The 16,627-nt window shown below is 35.6% G+C and overlaps 1 protein-coding gene across 3 annotated transcripts in view; it reads left to right on the plus strand.

Moving 5' to 3' along the window:
* The window catches only part of LOC123307343 (homeobox protein homothorax), a 220,057-nt gene extending 209,130 nt beyond the window's left edge, over positions 1-10,927 (plus strand). For 2 of the 3 annotated variants that reach the window (XM_044889606.1, XM_044889607.1), the window contains 3 exons: positions 2,222-2,280; positions 4,600-4,761; positions 8,991-10,927. In XM_044889606.1, coding sequence (XP_044745541.1) covers positions 2,222-2,280; positions 4,600-4,760 — 220 coding nt within the window. In that variant the 3' untranslated portion in view covers position 4,761; positions 8,991-10,927. The remainder of the gene's footprint in view (positions 1-2,221; positions 2,281-4,599; positions 4,762-8,990) is intronic. The other variant, XM_044889608.1, reaches the window with a different exon arrangement.
* The last annotated feature ends 5,700 nt before the right edge of the window (positions 10,928-16,627 follow it).

Here is a 16,627-nt window from a genome sequence, read left to right on the forward strand (position 1 = left end):
ATTTTAAAGAATACGTTTCCATTGTAACAGTGTACAATTTACAAGGTTGGTAAACGTTTCTGAACTCGTCCATTAACCTGACAGTTGGCACCAGTTGTTTTGTGTTTCTATGGTTGACTTTTCAATTTGATTTATGCTCTGTCGCCATCATGCCAATTATGAACATAGAATTTGGATCATCGAATTCATGGACATAGAGACTCATAGGAATAGAGTCTCTATGTGTATAATCAAAATGAAATGAATTTCCACGAGCAATAAGACACGAACATTGTATTGAAGATTTTGTAATTTCGGAGATGATCCTCGGGCGTATTAAAGGCGGAAAACGCGGAATAAAAATGAAAAAAGGACCGCGTTTGAGGAGAGTGCAATATTAAGGCGGCAATATTCTTCTTCACCTTGCCGTTATTAATCTTTCCGTACATTCGGGGTGAGTATTATATTTATAAAATCAAATGAAATTATAAACGTCTTCTGGGAGATCTAGCGCGGAGCTTCCCCGTGCCCGTATTACTTTTATAAAGTAATTTTCTCTTTTCCGAGGTGTAAAGGGGTGCAATTTCTTGATGAAAATGGAGCGGTAGGAAGTTGTGGCGGCCCCAGTGTCGCGCCCGGGCCATATTTCGATTATCCCGTTTTCTCCGGCGAGCTCTCCCTGCCTGCGCGTCACACATAAACAAAATTACTAGGAATTTTGTAGGATCAGTTTCCCCTATCCATTAGGGTGCCTTCCCACGGCGACTATTACAGTTGCATCGTTCCCTGTATTATTCATAAAAGAGACGGAAGTGCGCAACATCGATTTTTGATGTATACAGTCGTAATACTTTATCATTTTGACGTTTCGTTTTTTCGAGGTCACCGGAGTCCTCTAATTGATGTTCCCACCCCTATCTTCGTCCACAGAAATAATAAAGTGTGCCCCACACTATCTTTACGTCTTATTTTGACTTACATCGTTTCAGTTTTGCCAACTTAATCAGACTGGATATTAAGTGAAAGTAGTTCAATTGCTTCACATTCATTCTGGTCATACACTTAAAATTCTTTGCCTTTCTATGATTCCGCGAGAATAAGGCAATTATTGTGTATGGAAATGGCCGACTATCGATTTCCGCCACTGGAAATCGCTTTCATTCAGCATCGAAGAGGATACAAACTAAACGCATCAATCTCCGAAATTATTTACTAATATATCTGCGGCTGGATCCATTCACTGATTGATTTCCATAATATCCATTCCGAATGTGCCAATTTCACAGTTGACAGATAAAGGACGTCGAAGAGAGCGAGTAAAATAATACGACCGCCAGATGTAACATTACCCACAAATATCCGATAATAACTAGGTTTGTTTCGCATCCATTCGGAATGCGGAATGTTCAGTTTGTTGCACTGGCAGCACCGAGCAGAGGAACTGTCAATGTTCGTCAAAATCGCGCTCGGACTAATTCGCTCCGACACCGGAAATGATTGGGTTCTCCATCGACCGATTGGAATCGTTTCCGACGCCATTCTGTTAATGTACAGCATGCATCACGCCCAAACGCCAGGGCCGTTTCCGTACTCGGATAACATCCTGGTTTGATGAGTGATTATCGCGAAATTCTATGACCTCGAGTTATAAATGTCATCGAGATGAATCAGTGTTACCAATCCACCGAAATCAAAAGTTTTATTTTGACTTGTATAAGTGAGGGGACATGCAGATTCATCTAACGGTAGTTACTGTAGTTAGGACGGTCCTGTCGCGATCTGGCATGCTCTCCCCGAAATTTGGATATATGTACGAATTAGGACGAGCAAAACGGCGAAACTGTGCAATGCAGTTGTTTCGATGAGTGAATAAATAACGTTCACGGTTAGCGAAATCACGGGGCTAAATGATCAATAGCCGACCGAAATTGATTTCATGAATACAAAAACAAAGTTCGTTTTGTCGGGCGGTTACTGCGATCCATCCACCTGTCTAGTCGTGACACATTACAAAAGCCAAATTGAATTAAGCTTTTTTCGCGATTTTTATTGCGTCCGTTGACATTCGCCGAAGATCAGGTGGCACGCGCTTGGCGATTATCAGGGTTGAAATTTTGTCGAAACGAGTTGTTTCATCATTTTATTTTTTCAATGTTATCAATTATTTCAATAAATAATAGCTTCAACTTTGCAAATGTGATGTTTTGCACCTTTGTTTCTACTTTTTCTTTTTTTTTTTCAGGTTCATCAATGCTAGGCGGAGAATAGTCCAACCAATGATAGACCAATCGAATAGGGCAGGTAAGTCAGCACAAAAATCCCCTCATTTCATCGAATATTAATCCATCCAGATAGAAAATACGACAATGACAAGTTTTAGTAAGAACAAGAACGAGCGGCTGAACCAAGGGGGAGGGGGCTAACTTGTTTGTAATGTACATTCACATCAGTTTGGAATGTTTCTCCAGGGAAATGATTAATCGTTGTAATGGTAGTAATTGGAATAAAGGGTTTCCCGGTGTGGGGGAGATCATAATTTCGAATAATATTAAGGAAATTACGGAGTGATGTACCGAAAATGGTCATTAAGGGATGTTTTTCAATCTTTCTAGTAAATACAGAGAGGGAGATCCCCGCAAGGAAAACGAAGGGTTGAGGTATCGGAAGAGACAAAACTTTGTCGAGGGGTTTCGAAATGAAGTAGTTCGCGTGAACTTTAGGCATTTCGAACCAAGGACGTCATTTTCTCTATGATCGAAAGGAACTTGACAGGCAACATAGAACATTCAGTGAATATCTATGATTCGATCATCGAAAAATACGGACGTGGGTACGTTCCGTTATTTTTCGAAGAAATCCAGTTCTGCCCAACATTGTGCTCCGCTATCTTCTCGCTCCGGCATGCTCTCAAGAACGCCATGCCCAGTTTCGTATAAATCAATCGCATTATGTATCGGATTTATCTATTTTTTTTTAATGAATTGTGATTTCCATTAAAGCTTAACGTTGTTCCTCTGATACGGACCCCGTACCCGGAGGCCGACCCGCTCACGGTCTCCATAACTTGTAAGTGGAAAGTCTTGTATGATCGGTTATCGACGCCAGGCGAAACCAGTGACGGCGCCCTTTTGACCGGGAAAATTTCGCGAGCCGAAACCGGTACTGCACGTTTTTCACGGGCTTATCGACCACGGTGCATTTAATAAAAATGAACCTGCCCACACGCAGTCCGGACGTAAGTAAGTCGAGTGACGCCTTCGTACGTTTCTATGTTCCGACGCGGCACTTGGGTGTTCTTCACGACGTGTTCGAGAAAATATTTCGCCTTTTATCGATTCCAAAAGTGGAAGTTGGGGCTGGCATCGTCCTCATCGTTCTCGGGTCCTAAAAGATAGATCGAGAGCTATAGAAAGGACCGTGAACCTATCCATCACCGGGTCTTGCAATTGTCGGTTGACAGGCAAGGGCGAGGGGAGATCGGATGAGATGAGAACTGAGCCGAACGCTAGCGGAGCAGCCTTGAGTGGAGTTCAGCAACGCTTTCTGCCGCGAGATGCATCTCGGTGATACGTAGCTTTCCATATTCTGTGCCTTTTCCATCTCATATCACCGAGAAACATAGACGTGCAATTACGATATCAAGATTGCGCGGTTCTTCCTGCAGAGGGACGTGCAGGATCGATACGGTTCTTTATGGTTCGAACCTTCGATGCTTCGTTTTGACAGGTGGCAAATGAGGATTGGTCGAATGGGTTTTTTCCACGTTGTACATAATTCACCACATTAAACTATGTATTATTTTCTTGATTTGGATTGAATGGACGTCACTAACTATAAACTAACACTAACATCACGACTAACAATTCATTGTACCTATATTTTCTATGGACATTGACAGTAGAAATAAGCACCAAATCTTGAATTCTAATTAAGATGTTCTATGTTCTTATAATTAGCTTTATCAATGAATCGGTGCAAAAGTATTTTTTTTTTAAATAATATTTGTGCTTTAATCATTTCACGATCCTTGAAATTGTGCTGACTATAAAATCCAAGTGATACGACAGTAAATTCATATTGTGTTTTCAAGGAAAGTTTTGACATTATTTCGTGTTTTGTGTTCGTTATAGAACGCCCCAACTACTGAGATGTTCTGTGATTATGTGAGGAAACCATAAATATAATGCACAACTCACGAAAAATACCAGAATATATTTCGAAAATATTTTTCAACACAGTTCAACGCCAAAATACAGCTCAAATAACCTCGCAACTTAACTTGATGATATAAATTTGACAACATAAGTTTTCACATAGATGTGATAATATTCACAATTCCAAGGTTTGTAAAATGATTAAAGCGACCGAAAAGCAAAAAAACATCGCATTCCTCGTCAAAACAAACTGTTTCATCGAAAGACAACGAAGAAATTATAGAATGATCCTTCTCGACAATTTCTATGCAACTTTCCCTCGTTCTACTTTCATCGTCCATAGAATTTCCTTCGAACGAATCTTCTATGGTCGATAACGACCTTTCGCACCTCCTTAAACCTAATCGAATTCATAACCTTCAGAAGCTGCAGTCTGAGAACAGTATGTTACACCACTAATGTTTAGTATTTTCACCCCATGCAGGTCCAAGTGGGGCATACAGTCCTGACGGCACCATGGGTTACATGATGGATGGACAACAGATGATGCATCGACCGCCCGGTGATCCCGCCTTCCATAACCAGTACGCACACTATCCCGCAGAGTACTATGGACACCATCTGTGAGGTAGGTAACAGTTCCTATATGGTATGAAGTGAAGATTACAACGAATCGTTCGAAATCTGTCACTGTCATTACTCAAGACAAACATGTCTGTATTAGGTTAATTTATATGCGATAGATCCCTCATAGATATTCGTTGTTGAAATGTGAAAAGATTGTTAACGATTTTGTACCTACTATGTAGTCATTTGTCTTTTTTTTAATGTACTATTTGTTCCTTTTGTATGTAATTTTTTTTTTGTAATAAAGAGATCGAACTTATTATTTTTTGGTGTTTTTCGAACGGCTTCAGCCGTTTTATGTTTCATAAAAAAATTTAATCTGCCCTAATAAATAATATTCCAATGTTGGTATGTATCAAATGAATTATTAATATCCGACATTTTTCTTTCAATGCCAATAGAAGTTCATGAAATAGGCAGAAATTTGAATATACTGGGTGAGTCTTTGACTCGTACAGATATTTTGAGTTTGATTTTGATAGATTCTTGAGGTCGAAAGAAACACTTTTTCCTTTAGCATTTTTTCCGAAATGGCTCGGTTTAAAAGATACAGACTGTTGAAAAACCATAAAAAATGTTATTTTCAGTTTTATCTCACAAACGGAATATAGTTGTTCATTCATTTTATTTGATGAATCTTTTTCGAACACAAGATATCACCCTCGTCTTCCAATTTTCTCATTATGACCATTACGTAACATAAAAATATCAAAAATTCAAAACACCAAACTCTTGAAACTAAGTTGGAAGTTATCTAATGAATATTCGAACATTTAGTGAAATAAAAGTATTCTTCATATTTTCTCGCCGTTTTCGAGTAATTTGATGTTGAGAAATAAAAAATATCTGTGAAATTTGGAAAAATTGGGTAGTTGGGCTGAATGCAACTCTGTTTAAAAGATCCTCAGATGTGTAGTATCATAGATTTAGCTTGTTATTCTGAAGGGAATTTTTTTACCAGTGATGGCATAGCTCATTACGAAATCATAAAATGGCTAAATTATTCTGAAATTACTTTCATCTTCAGTACATTATTGTACGCATAGAGACATTTCTTCATGAAAATACAGGGTGTTTCAAAAAAAGCTGACCCCGTCTCTTGGATAGGTAGAAAACTGAAAAATAATTGGGGTTTGCTTAGTATTCAAGATAAAGGGCTGTGAAGAAAAAAAATCATGACAAGAAAGGAAAGGCCTCAATCCCAATTTTTCAACATATAGGCCTTCGATCTCATTTACGCGACAAAAAATTTTCAATTCACATAATGCATACTAATTAATAATAATAATTTAACTACATTATCATTTCAGTTGCGTTACGAAAGTTTTTTACAAAGCAAACCCCATCATTTTTCAGTTTTCTGCCTCCCCTAGAGATGGGGGTCAGCTTTTTTTTACACACCCTGTACAATTTTCTTTATTGGATTATGAGAAATCAGGGGAAGAATATTTTTCCAAATATATAATATTCGAAATTCCACAATATAACAGTGCCCTATAAAATATTTTCAGCACATAATAATTATATAAGATATGACATAGATACTGAGAATTTTAATCTACAGAAATGAGATAAAAATAAGTTAAGATTTTGGGAAATTTATTGGTATGAGTTATTCATAAGGTCTATGCAAAAAATTACTACTTATCTGCTTTTCAAAATAAATTTTCAGCAAAGATTTGCAATTTAGCATGGAAATAAGTGCATTATGTGAAGTATCAAATTGATTATATCAATTACCTCGAAACTATATTCTAGAAATTATTCGGAAACATTGAACACAAGTACCTACCTATATATAAAATTATAAAAAATAATGATTAATCAATAATCAAATACTTTCCCAAAACGACAAGCATTGTTACAAAATGGAAATGCACATTCATTTACTACCATACACATTTGAATTCGCTCAAATTTCTTCGTAACTTCAGAATTTCCACTTTTTAAGAAAAATGGGTATCGTATTACGGGAAATGATTTGTTGAGGATTAGGATATTCAAGCTTCTTGATATTTTCAACAATGAACTGTGATTTTTTTTTTGTGGGGTGGTATACATTTTTTGGGAAACATTTTGCGTCTGAAATCAATTTTGAGAACTATTCATTCTATGCCTAAAATTTTTAAATAAAAATGAAGACTACCCTCTAGGGTGTCCAACTGACAAAAAACTTCAGGGCATGCTATTCGAAAAAATGAACTGTTTAAAATTTTTATAGATTATTTTCGGAAAATCGCAGTGTCTTTCTAATCACCTGTAGAGTCATCCGAGAAACTGTGAAAGATATGAAAATTCTCCGGGAAAAAATAAAATAATTCATACATTCATATCCAACGGTTTTCATCTATAGTTAAAACCATCATTACCATGAAATTTGTCGGTGAAAGTGGCCTACACGCAGATAAATTTAAACAATTAGGAAGTTTCGAAATCAGAATTTCATATAGATGCATAATATGATATAAAAATTGGGTATTCTCATTTGGAGTGTTATCGACCTTTCGAGCACAGTTGACTCAACTTGTATAAATGTAATGACAGTTTTATGTTTATTTCGAGCAATTTTTCAAATCGAAATTCGGAAAACATGGATGGATAAAACAATTTTTCCGAATTTTGATTTTAAATTTTCAAGGGTGATTTTGAATAATTATTGCTCAGGATAAATATAAAACTTGGTAAAGTCAATTGAAGTTGAAGTAAAAAAATATTGTCAGAAATTGTCTCTATGCCAGTCAAATTCGCAGAATGAATTTTGTTCGATAGTTTTTCCGAGAGTACCTATATTTTATATATGTCACGTAATTAGTAAGCCGCTTACGTGAAACATACTGGACAGGGTGGGCAAAATTGGTGATACCTGAACTACAATTTTTTAACCCACCGAGATAGGGGAGAATGAATGTACCACTCATGTCGTCTTTTTTCGAGAAACTAATAATGCCATCAAATGCATTCCTCTATCTTCTTCTGTTTTGGAGTTAAAGGCCAAAATTGAAATTTGGGCTATTTCAACTTTGCTCATTGTCTCCATTTCTGTTTGTGCTGGGATGTTAAAATTCTTACATTTTACAGACAATCTAGTGGCGTACTCTGATTTTTTCCAACAGCTTCCTTCCTTGCTGAGTTATAACATACAGTTTTGTTTTCTCTTATGATATCTGAACGAATCTGGCCGATGTACGACGTATTATATATTTCTGAAACTGCAAAGAAATGGCGATAATTTTACTCCTTTTTTCATTGGAATAAACTCAACTTTATGTTATAGCTCAGCAAATAAACCTATTGGAAAAAACCACAGTACGCCAGTGGATTACTTATCAAAACTGTATAATGTTTTCATTGCAACATCCTAGCACAAACAGAAACGGAGATAATGACCAAAGTTGAAATCGCCAAATTTCAATTTTGGCCTATAACTCGAAAACAAAAGAAGATAGAGGAATGCAGTTGATGGCATTATTAGTTTCTCGAAAAAAAAAAGAACGTAATATGCCTTTCATTTTCCTCTATCTCGTTGGGTTAAAAAGTTGTAGTTCAGTTACCACCAATTTTGCCCACCCTGTACAATCTTCCTAACTTATATGTGAATACGAATTAATTGCTCTTATAATACAAGAGTAAGGTATACTGGATAACGAAATATTAAGAATTCAATCATTAGACTCTTAATCTATACCTCATGTTAGTAAAAAACAACGTAGAATACTGAATTGCCATAGTTTTTGGGAAAGTAGTAGGTACCTAGTGTTTTTGTTTCAGTTGTTCTGTATCAATTCTGGCACACATGAATTTGGACTGAATTTATTTCTGCGTCTCTGTAAAAACACCGTTTTTTTTTAAATAAATCTTTCGATGTTGAACAAACATACAAATTGAGAAAAATCTGAGCCCAGTAGGTAAATGACATACCTACAAGAATTGTTAAAGAAAAAAATTTCTTCCTTTTAAAAACGCTTTCAACAATATGCGTTAATGTGAGATCTTAAAAACCAAGCAATCACAAATTTATGTTTGTGAAAGGCATTGAAGCTATGTCCGAGGTGCCAAAAACGGAAATTCAAAAATTTGAACAATTGACCAAATGATGGTGATTTGATTTTCTCGTTCCATATTTGTTTGTTAAAAAGCATTAATTCAATACAGACATGTTTAGGTCCCAAGACGAATCAGTTTTCACGAATTCATTGAAGGATGAAACTGATGTGTACTTTTCTGTTTCAGATCCCCCTTTGCGTGTAACAACGACTATGGACATAGAAATATGCAACTCTTAAATGTGATTATTCTCTGTACAAAGTGTAAATGTAGTGCCCCAGTTATTAGTTTACGGGAAGGACTTGTAAAAAAAAGTATTAGACTTACTCGTGTGCTGACTACTGTACATAAAATAGAAAATGGAGTGAAGTCGTCGCCGCGCAACGCCTGATGGAGGGACAAAAACTCAAAACGTGTAAAGTGGTCTCGTAGCTTAGGAATCCTCAATGTGTTACCCAAAATCCCATCCCCCAATATCCTGGCCTCAAACATTTCGGAAACGCTCGGAAAAACCGAAAAAAAAACAGAAACCGTTGGATATTCGTTGAAAATCACACTAAAAACGCGCATTCTCAAGAATCTCAACCAAGTTCAGTTTTTCCGAACGGAATCCTGAACCTTCTGGACCCCCCCGTATCATAAACGATCAGCCTTTCTTCCCCACCAATGAATTGGTTTAATCACTTCTCCGCAATCATCACGTTTCTTGAACAAAAAAAAAACGCGAAAACTACGGCACGCATAAAATAATCAAAGGTTGTGCTGTTGTAAATTACTAGTTGTTATATTTGTTGTGATTTTTTTGCTATTTGATGATGAAAAGAGCTGAAGAAGTCTCCCTGTCCCGAAGAAGATATACGAAACGATATACGTAACTAAGAAACTAGAGAATTTCCTAAAACTAATAATACACAAGTATACAGAACGTTGCAAAATCACTCAGGTGGTCCACGTTTTCATGTAAGAATGTCACATCTTGTATACTGATGATGCGCAGCGTGCTCCACGAAACCCTCAAACTCAAACGAGAAATTGACAAATTTTGACCCAACAATACTTTATGCGGTTTCGTTGAGAACGCCAGCGGTCTATCACTAATTTTCTTTAGTGGAATCGTTTAGGTTAAGTATGAACACCTTATAGTTGACCTGACGATGATTTTGTTGCATAGTGATTAGTTACTTCGGAGCCTGGCGTCAGGACTCTTGTTGTTGTTAGCTAGTCCTGCGTCGAACAGGATGCCTCATCCTCCCTAGAATCTGCTACACTTTGTATACGACTTTAGTGATGTTATAGTAAATATTAATATTACTCTTCTGTAGCGGAGTAGGGAGGGGGAAACCATCCTGTTTAGTATCTTAAATTCGAAATTTGATAGTGCACTATCATCTATCCAATTGGAAACCTTGAATTTTCGATTATCGTACGTAATTTCGAATTTATCATTTTTATTCATCTGTAATTAGTGCAATATATTGATTATTTATATTGTATATATTTTTGTGAACAGTGTGTTGATTTATTTAAACTTAGAAAATAATTTGTATTTTGAGAAAATTTTGTTTCTCACAAATTATAAGTACATTGGATGGTTGATACTGTATTAATCATATTTATTCTCCCACTTTGTTAAGCGAATTTGGGGAAACCTACTTGATTTCTTTCAAAAACGATATAAATTATTACGACAGAGGAAGTTAAAATACTGTATCGTGCTCCATACAATCTTTTCATTTTTCTCTTTCGTTCTCCCCAGCCTGTACTTAGTTGTATTTCCCCAAATTCGCCATTTTTCCTTTTGTACATACATATTACCTCCGAGAAGATTTCGGCTGTTCGTTTAAAAGTGATTTTCCATCATGAAAATTTTCGCCTTATTCAATGTATACGAAATTTAAAATCAATACAGATCAGTGAAAGATATCGTACCTCTATGTTATGTATCAGAGGCAACTTTATTGTGTTCCGCTTTTTCATAAGAATATATGAATATATTATATATATTATTATAAACGATTGTGGGACGAGATACCTTCTAAAGTAATTTGGTAAAGCCGTGTCCTCTGTATAGTGTTTTTTTGAAACGTGAGCATTAAATGCTACATCTTGTGTACTTATATAAACTGTGTTTTAATGTGTTTCTGACCTTATCCCAAGTCCTTCGCAGAGTGAAGCAACTAAAAATTCATTTGAACTATAGAAAGTGAGAACTCTCTAAAAAAAATCACATCTGTCTTAGATTCTCCCGTAATTCTTCTCCTAATCATAATCAGAAATAAGAAAGTTAATCGAGCACCAAATTGATCTAAAGCCATGAAGTAAAAAAGGAAGAAATCATGACAATGAACAATTTCACTGAAATTCGCCTAAATAGGAAACCTTGTTACATTGGCGTAACCAGTAGTGGCACGTACCCTTCCCTGCCTTAGTGTAGAAAAGCAGGCCGATTTTGCCATGTTAAAACCTTAAAAAAACACTCCTAGAGCTACTTTCATCAACCATGCAGTTTTGTGTACCCCCATAATATCGGTCTGGTTGCGCCACTGGAAAACACATAAGACATACGTTCTGAATAATTATTTGGGGTTTTTTGGTATATCGTGAAAGGGAGGTTAGGTAAAAATGGAATAAAAGAATTGAGACACAGTAGTGACATATGCTTGTGAAATTGTTGAACTATAATTTTTTTTAGCACTTTTACGCCAGGAAGAACTGTTCGGACTCAAACTGATGGTGAAAATTTCGAACAAATTTTGTGGATAATTATCTAAAAAATTGTTCAAAGGAACGATTTTGTTTTTGAGTTTCCGAAGTTATTTTCAAAGTTTTCAAACTGGTGTCTTAGGTCTTTTTCTGTCAATGGGGAGATCCTAACGAAATGAATCATTCTTAAAAAAATCGCCCAATTCACAAGATATGAGAAAAATAAGGACCATACCGAGTACACAAAATAAATTCCTTGTTCCATTTGCAAACTTTTTCAACTGTGGAAAAATTCGTTTCTCTAACCAATGTCGGGAAAATCGCTGCTGAACGAAAGCTGCTATTATCAAAATGAAAATTGGAAAGTAAATACAGGGTGTACGCCAGAAAAAGACCCTATATCTTTTATGCGAAACTATAGGAGCTACTGTAAAAATTGTCGATTAAAATTTCTTCAGTGCGCGTCGAAATTATGGAACAAATTCATTTTCTCAAAAGAAAAATATTTGGCAACAAAATCCTGAGACAGGTCAATTTTTGTTTCACTTTTACCAAATTTGTATGCGTTTTTAAAGGATTTTTGTTGCACCCTGTGCCATCCACATCAACCCTCTAAATTTTTTAAATAGGGAAATTGGGTCATATGGTTTTTTTTGGCAAGGTCTTTGTATCTTCTTCACAAGCTTGCACATGTTTTAAAGAAATTTTTTTTTTAAACTTCCAATAGGTTTTCATTATGTGCTCTTTGTCATGGCTCATTTACTTTGAGACGATGGTACCTGTTGAAATTTGTCACCTAATGAAAGTTGACTATTACAGTTTTGTTCATGCACAACTTTTAACCCCCTCACGTGAAAAATTAGAATGTGTGAAACACTGTGCTTCAGTTATAATCTCAAGTAGGTATGTTATTAGTACGTTTCTACTGAAGTTGAAACTTTTCGATAAAATGTTTCAATTCAAAGAAAGGTTTCTGACAACGCAATTTCATCAATTTTATGCAGTATTTCACACATTCAAATTGTGTGCATGAACAATGGGGGTTGAAAGGGGTTGAAAGTTGTGCATGAACAAAAAATCATGCACTGTAAAACTGTATTGGTCGACTTTCATTCGGTGACAAATTTCATCAGGTACCATCGTCTCAAAGTAAATGAGCCATGACAAAGTGCACACATACTGAAAACCTCTTTGAATCAACTAATTTATCGAAAAATAAATTTTACTTGAAAATTTCTGCACCCCTGTGAAGAAGATACAAAGACCTTGCCAAAAAAGTACCCTATTTTTTAAAGGGTTGATGGGGATGGCACAAGGTGCAATAAAAATCCTTCAAAAATGAATAAAAATTTGGTAGAAGTGAAACAAAAATTGGCCTGTTTCAGGATTTTGTTACCAAATATTTTTTTTCTGAGAAAATGAATTTGTTCCATAATTTTGACGCGCATTATAGGTTCTTTTTCTGGCGGACACCCTCTACCGGATTCATTTTGTTTTCAATAATTTTGATTCATAATTTCAAACGTATTTCAACTTTTTCCACAAAAGAAACTTGAAATGCCCCCCTGCTACCGCAATGCAACCATTAATAATAAAAAAATTAAAATTTCGCACACCCTGTAGCTCCTTAAGTAAGATTATATTTCCCAGGGAATATACCCCTTAAACTATTTTATCGAATTTCGAAACACCCTGAATTTTCATTGAGTGCCAAAGATATTGTGAATTTCTTTTTCCTCAATCTTAATTACTTTTGAAAGTAGTAAATACTAAATATGTGTCGCCAAACTTTTTCGGATCCTAAAATTGCAACAATGGGAAAACTCAGACTGTGATTAGTCATCAGACTCATGTGAAAGAGGCTTGATATAAATCGGAACGACTTATCATCCTTTTTTATATGAAAAGTGAAACATCTGTTTTAATAAACAATGTGTCGATCAGTCTTGCCGTGCGTTTTCAGGTTGATAGGAGTCGTTTTCTCCCAATCTTGAAATAGCCAAGTTTTTACATTTTGTGATTTGATTATGTGTTCGGTCCGTCATATAATTTACTTCACACAGATATTTCGTTAGTGGTAATTAATTAATAGTCATCAGAATGCAGAATAGGCAAGCAAATCCGAGACAAAAAGGAAGAGAAAAACTGGTAAGTCACTATTTTAGTTGGTGTAGGCCATATAGATTGCCTTTGTGAAATTCTCATAATTTTGGACTTTCTTCAAAGAAAAGTGTAAATAGGATTATCACTTTAAATTTGCAAGTTTTGGGTGAATTTTTGTAAAGTAAAGTTCAGCACAGTTTTTCAAATTGAACCAAGAATGATATTAAAATTGATTGAATGTTCAAAGTCAAGGAATATTCAAGACATTGCTTCATGGTTCTTTTTTTCCCGATTGTAAAGGAATGTTCAGCTATCGTGCATTTTGCTCAAATCTGTTGAACAATGATTTCCACTTCACCTTTTTTAATATCCGATTTTTTTCTGACCGCGCACTATTTGAATGGAAAATCAAATCTCTAGTTTTCGAGATACAGGGTGTCGAAGATGAAAACTCGAATTATCAGCTCAGAATTTTCCACATTTTCTAGAATTGACAAAACGCCTATGTAGGAATACGACTTCTGAATTATTGTTCAATGTTACGGAAATATTATATTTATCCGTTAAAGCTTTCGTTTTCGCTCTATTTGAGGGATTAATAATCAAATATTCAATTCGATTAATTTTAAACCAACCAATGTGAGTCCTCAGATGAGAGTTGAGGATTTAATTCACCCTAGATGAACTTTCAAAATCTTGATCGAAATTAAATTACATTAATTTTTTCATACAGGGTGCTTCGAAAATAGGGCCACGTTGATCCTTTGTTTTTAAGTTGAAATAGGGAACAGCATGTTATATGCAGGGGCGTTTCCAGTTTATTGGCTTATCCGAAAAAATTGAAAAAGTTTTCATTTCACGAATGCAAAAAAAACCCATAAAAATACAAGCTAACAAAAAGTTCTTAGGGGGAGGGTAATTACCCGATCAACGGACCTATGTGAAATTCGCAGTGTTCAATTTTTTATTGCAGTAAAATCTTCTTGAGACATTTTTCTATTTTCTTCGGTCACTTCCTCTGTAGCAGCAGTTATCTTCTTATTTCATTTAGTGGAACTATGGTATTTCGAAATTTTCACCAATGAAATCTGTGGTGTTAAATTTTTCCTTCCACCCCTGTAAAAACAGTCGAAGTTTGATGTCGACTTCACCCTCACAAGTCACGTCAGAAGTTTCAAGAAGTCGAACTTTCGATAAGATCATTCCCGTTCACTTCTTTTATTATTCATTATTTACAACTTTGTCGTATAAAATGAAATTCTTCCTATTACCAATAACCTGACAAAATGGAGGACGATAAATCAAAAATGTCGTAACTTTCAATAAGCAATCGTGTTGCTCCCGTTCCAGGAATTCTGCTCGGATACAATGTTGCCGAAGATTGTTGTTCGTTGAGTTCGTTTGCGGTTTGGAAGTTTTTTATTTCGGTTTCCGCATCGCGTCAATGAGAAATTGCCTGATTTCGGAAGGGAATGTTTTCATAATAACATTCTAAACAAAACCGTTCTTCCTAAAGTTGAAAATTAGAGACGATAACGATGACGCGTGGAAATATTTATTTAATTCACTATTAAAAAAATTTCTTTGTTTTGGAGAATAAAATCTCATGATTAAACACCCAATTTTGGTACTTACACGAATGACAATTTTTTTGGGTGTTTGGACAATCATGAGGTTTTATTCGCTAAAGCAAAGAAATTTTTTGAACTACTGAATTAAATAAATATTTCCACATAAGTCTCTCATTTTCAAGTTTAAGAAGAACGGTTATATGAGCTTTGTTGTTGAGAATGTTATAACGAATCGAAATGCATAATAAAATATAGGGTGTTACATTTGAAAAAATATCATTTTATGAAATATTTCGAAAACGCTACTATAGTATGTATGTATATACCGGGTGTCCCAGAGCTTTTAGGCCAGCAGATATCTCAGTTACCTGCGGAAAAAAAAATTGAAAAAAATACTTGTCGTAGGAGACCATACGCTCTTTCATGCAGCATAGCAAAATCCACCCCCTGACAAACAACCCCTGAGAAACAACCCCTAACTTTTGTTTTTCAAATGGCACCCCCATGTTTGTTTGGCTTCAACTGACAGCTCTTTTTAATTCTCAATCAATGATATATCATAATATGTAGTTGTAGTAAAGATAGTCACTCGATAAAATTGAATTCGTTAGTGGGTACTGTTAATTGGACTGATCGAATTAGTCCACATTGTAGAGACAAGAAAAAGTGGATGTTGAAAAAAGAGAGTCAATAAAATGTTAGAACTTTTTGTGCTTTGTTTTATTCCTACGGTATCTGGATGACAAATTGGTATCAGTCGTGATATTACAGCTGAGCGTATAAATTCGTATTTCATTTGTATTTTTATTTTCCATAATTCTGCATGCCATTCTAGCTACCATGATACATCATTGAATGAGAAATGAAAAAAACTGTAAGTTGAAGCACAACAAACATGGGGGTGCCATTTGAAAAACAAAAGTTAGGGGTGGTTTCTCGGGGGTTGTTTGTCAGGGGGTGGATTTTGCTATGCTGCATGAAAGAGCGTATGGTCTCCTACGACCCATACAGCACATGACGTCCAATGGACGTCCATTTTATATCCAAATGAAGTACAAACGTCCACGGACCTTATATGGAAGTCCAATGGATGTACATTTCTGGACATTTACTGTACGTTCATAAATGGACGTCTTATGGAGGTCCATTGTACTTTAAATAAGGGATGTTGGACAAACATCCATATACGTCCCTTATTGGACATCCTCTGGATATACAAATCTGGATCTAAATTGTACAACCAGAAATTGTACGTTAGTGTACGTCCATTCAACGTACAATTTTGGATCAACGTGAATTATCCATGAATGTACATCTTTTGGATGTTCGGATCTGGATACAAATATGTACTTCCAGAAATTGTACTTTTCTGTACGACAACTGGATGTATCATTTTCTACTATCTAAAATTATTCATTTCTCAACATTCGTAGGATGTACATTTCT

Source organism: Coccinella septempunctata, chromosome 2, assembly GCF_907165205.1.
Source record: "Coccinella septempunctata chromosome 2, icCocSept1.1, whole genome shotgun sequence".
NCBI lineage: Eukaryota > Metazoa > Arthropoda > Insecta > Coleoptera > Coccinellidae > Coccinella > Coccinella septempunctata.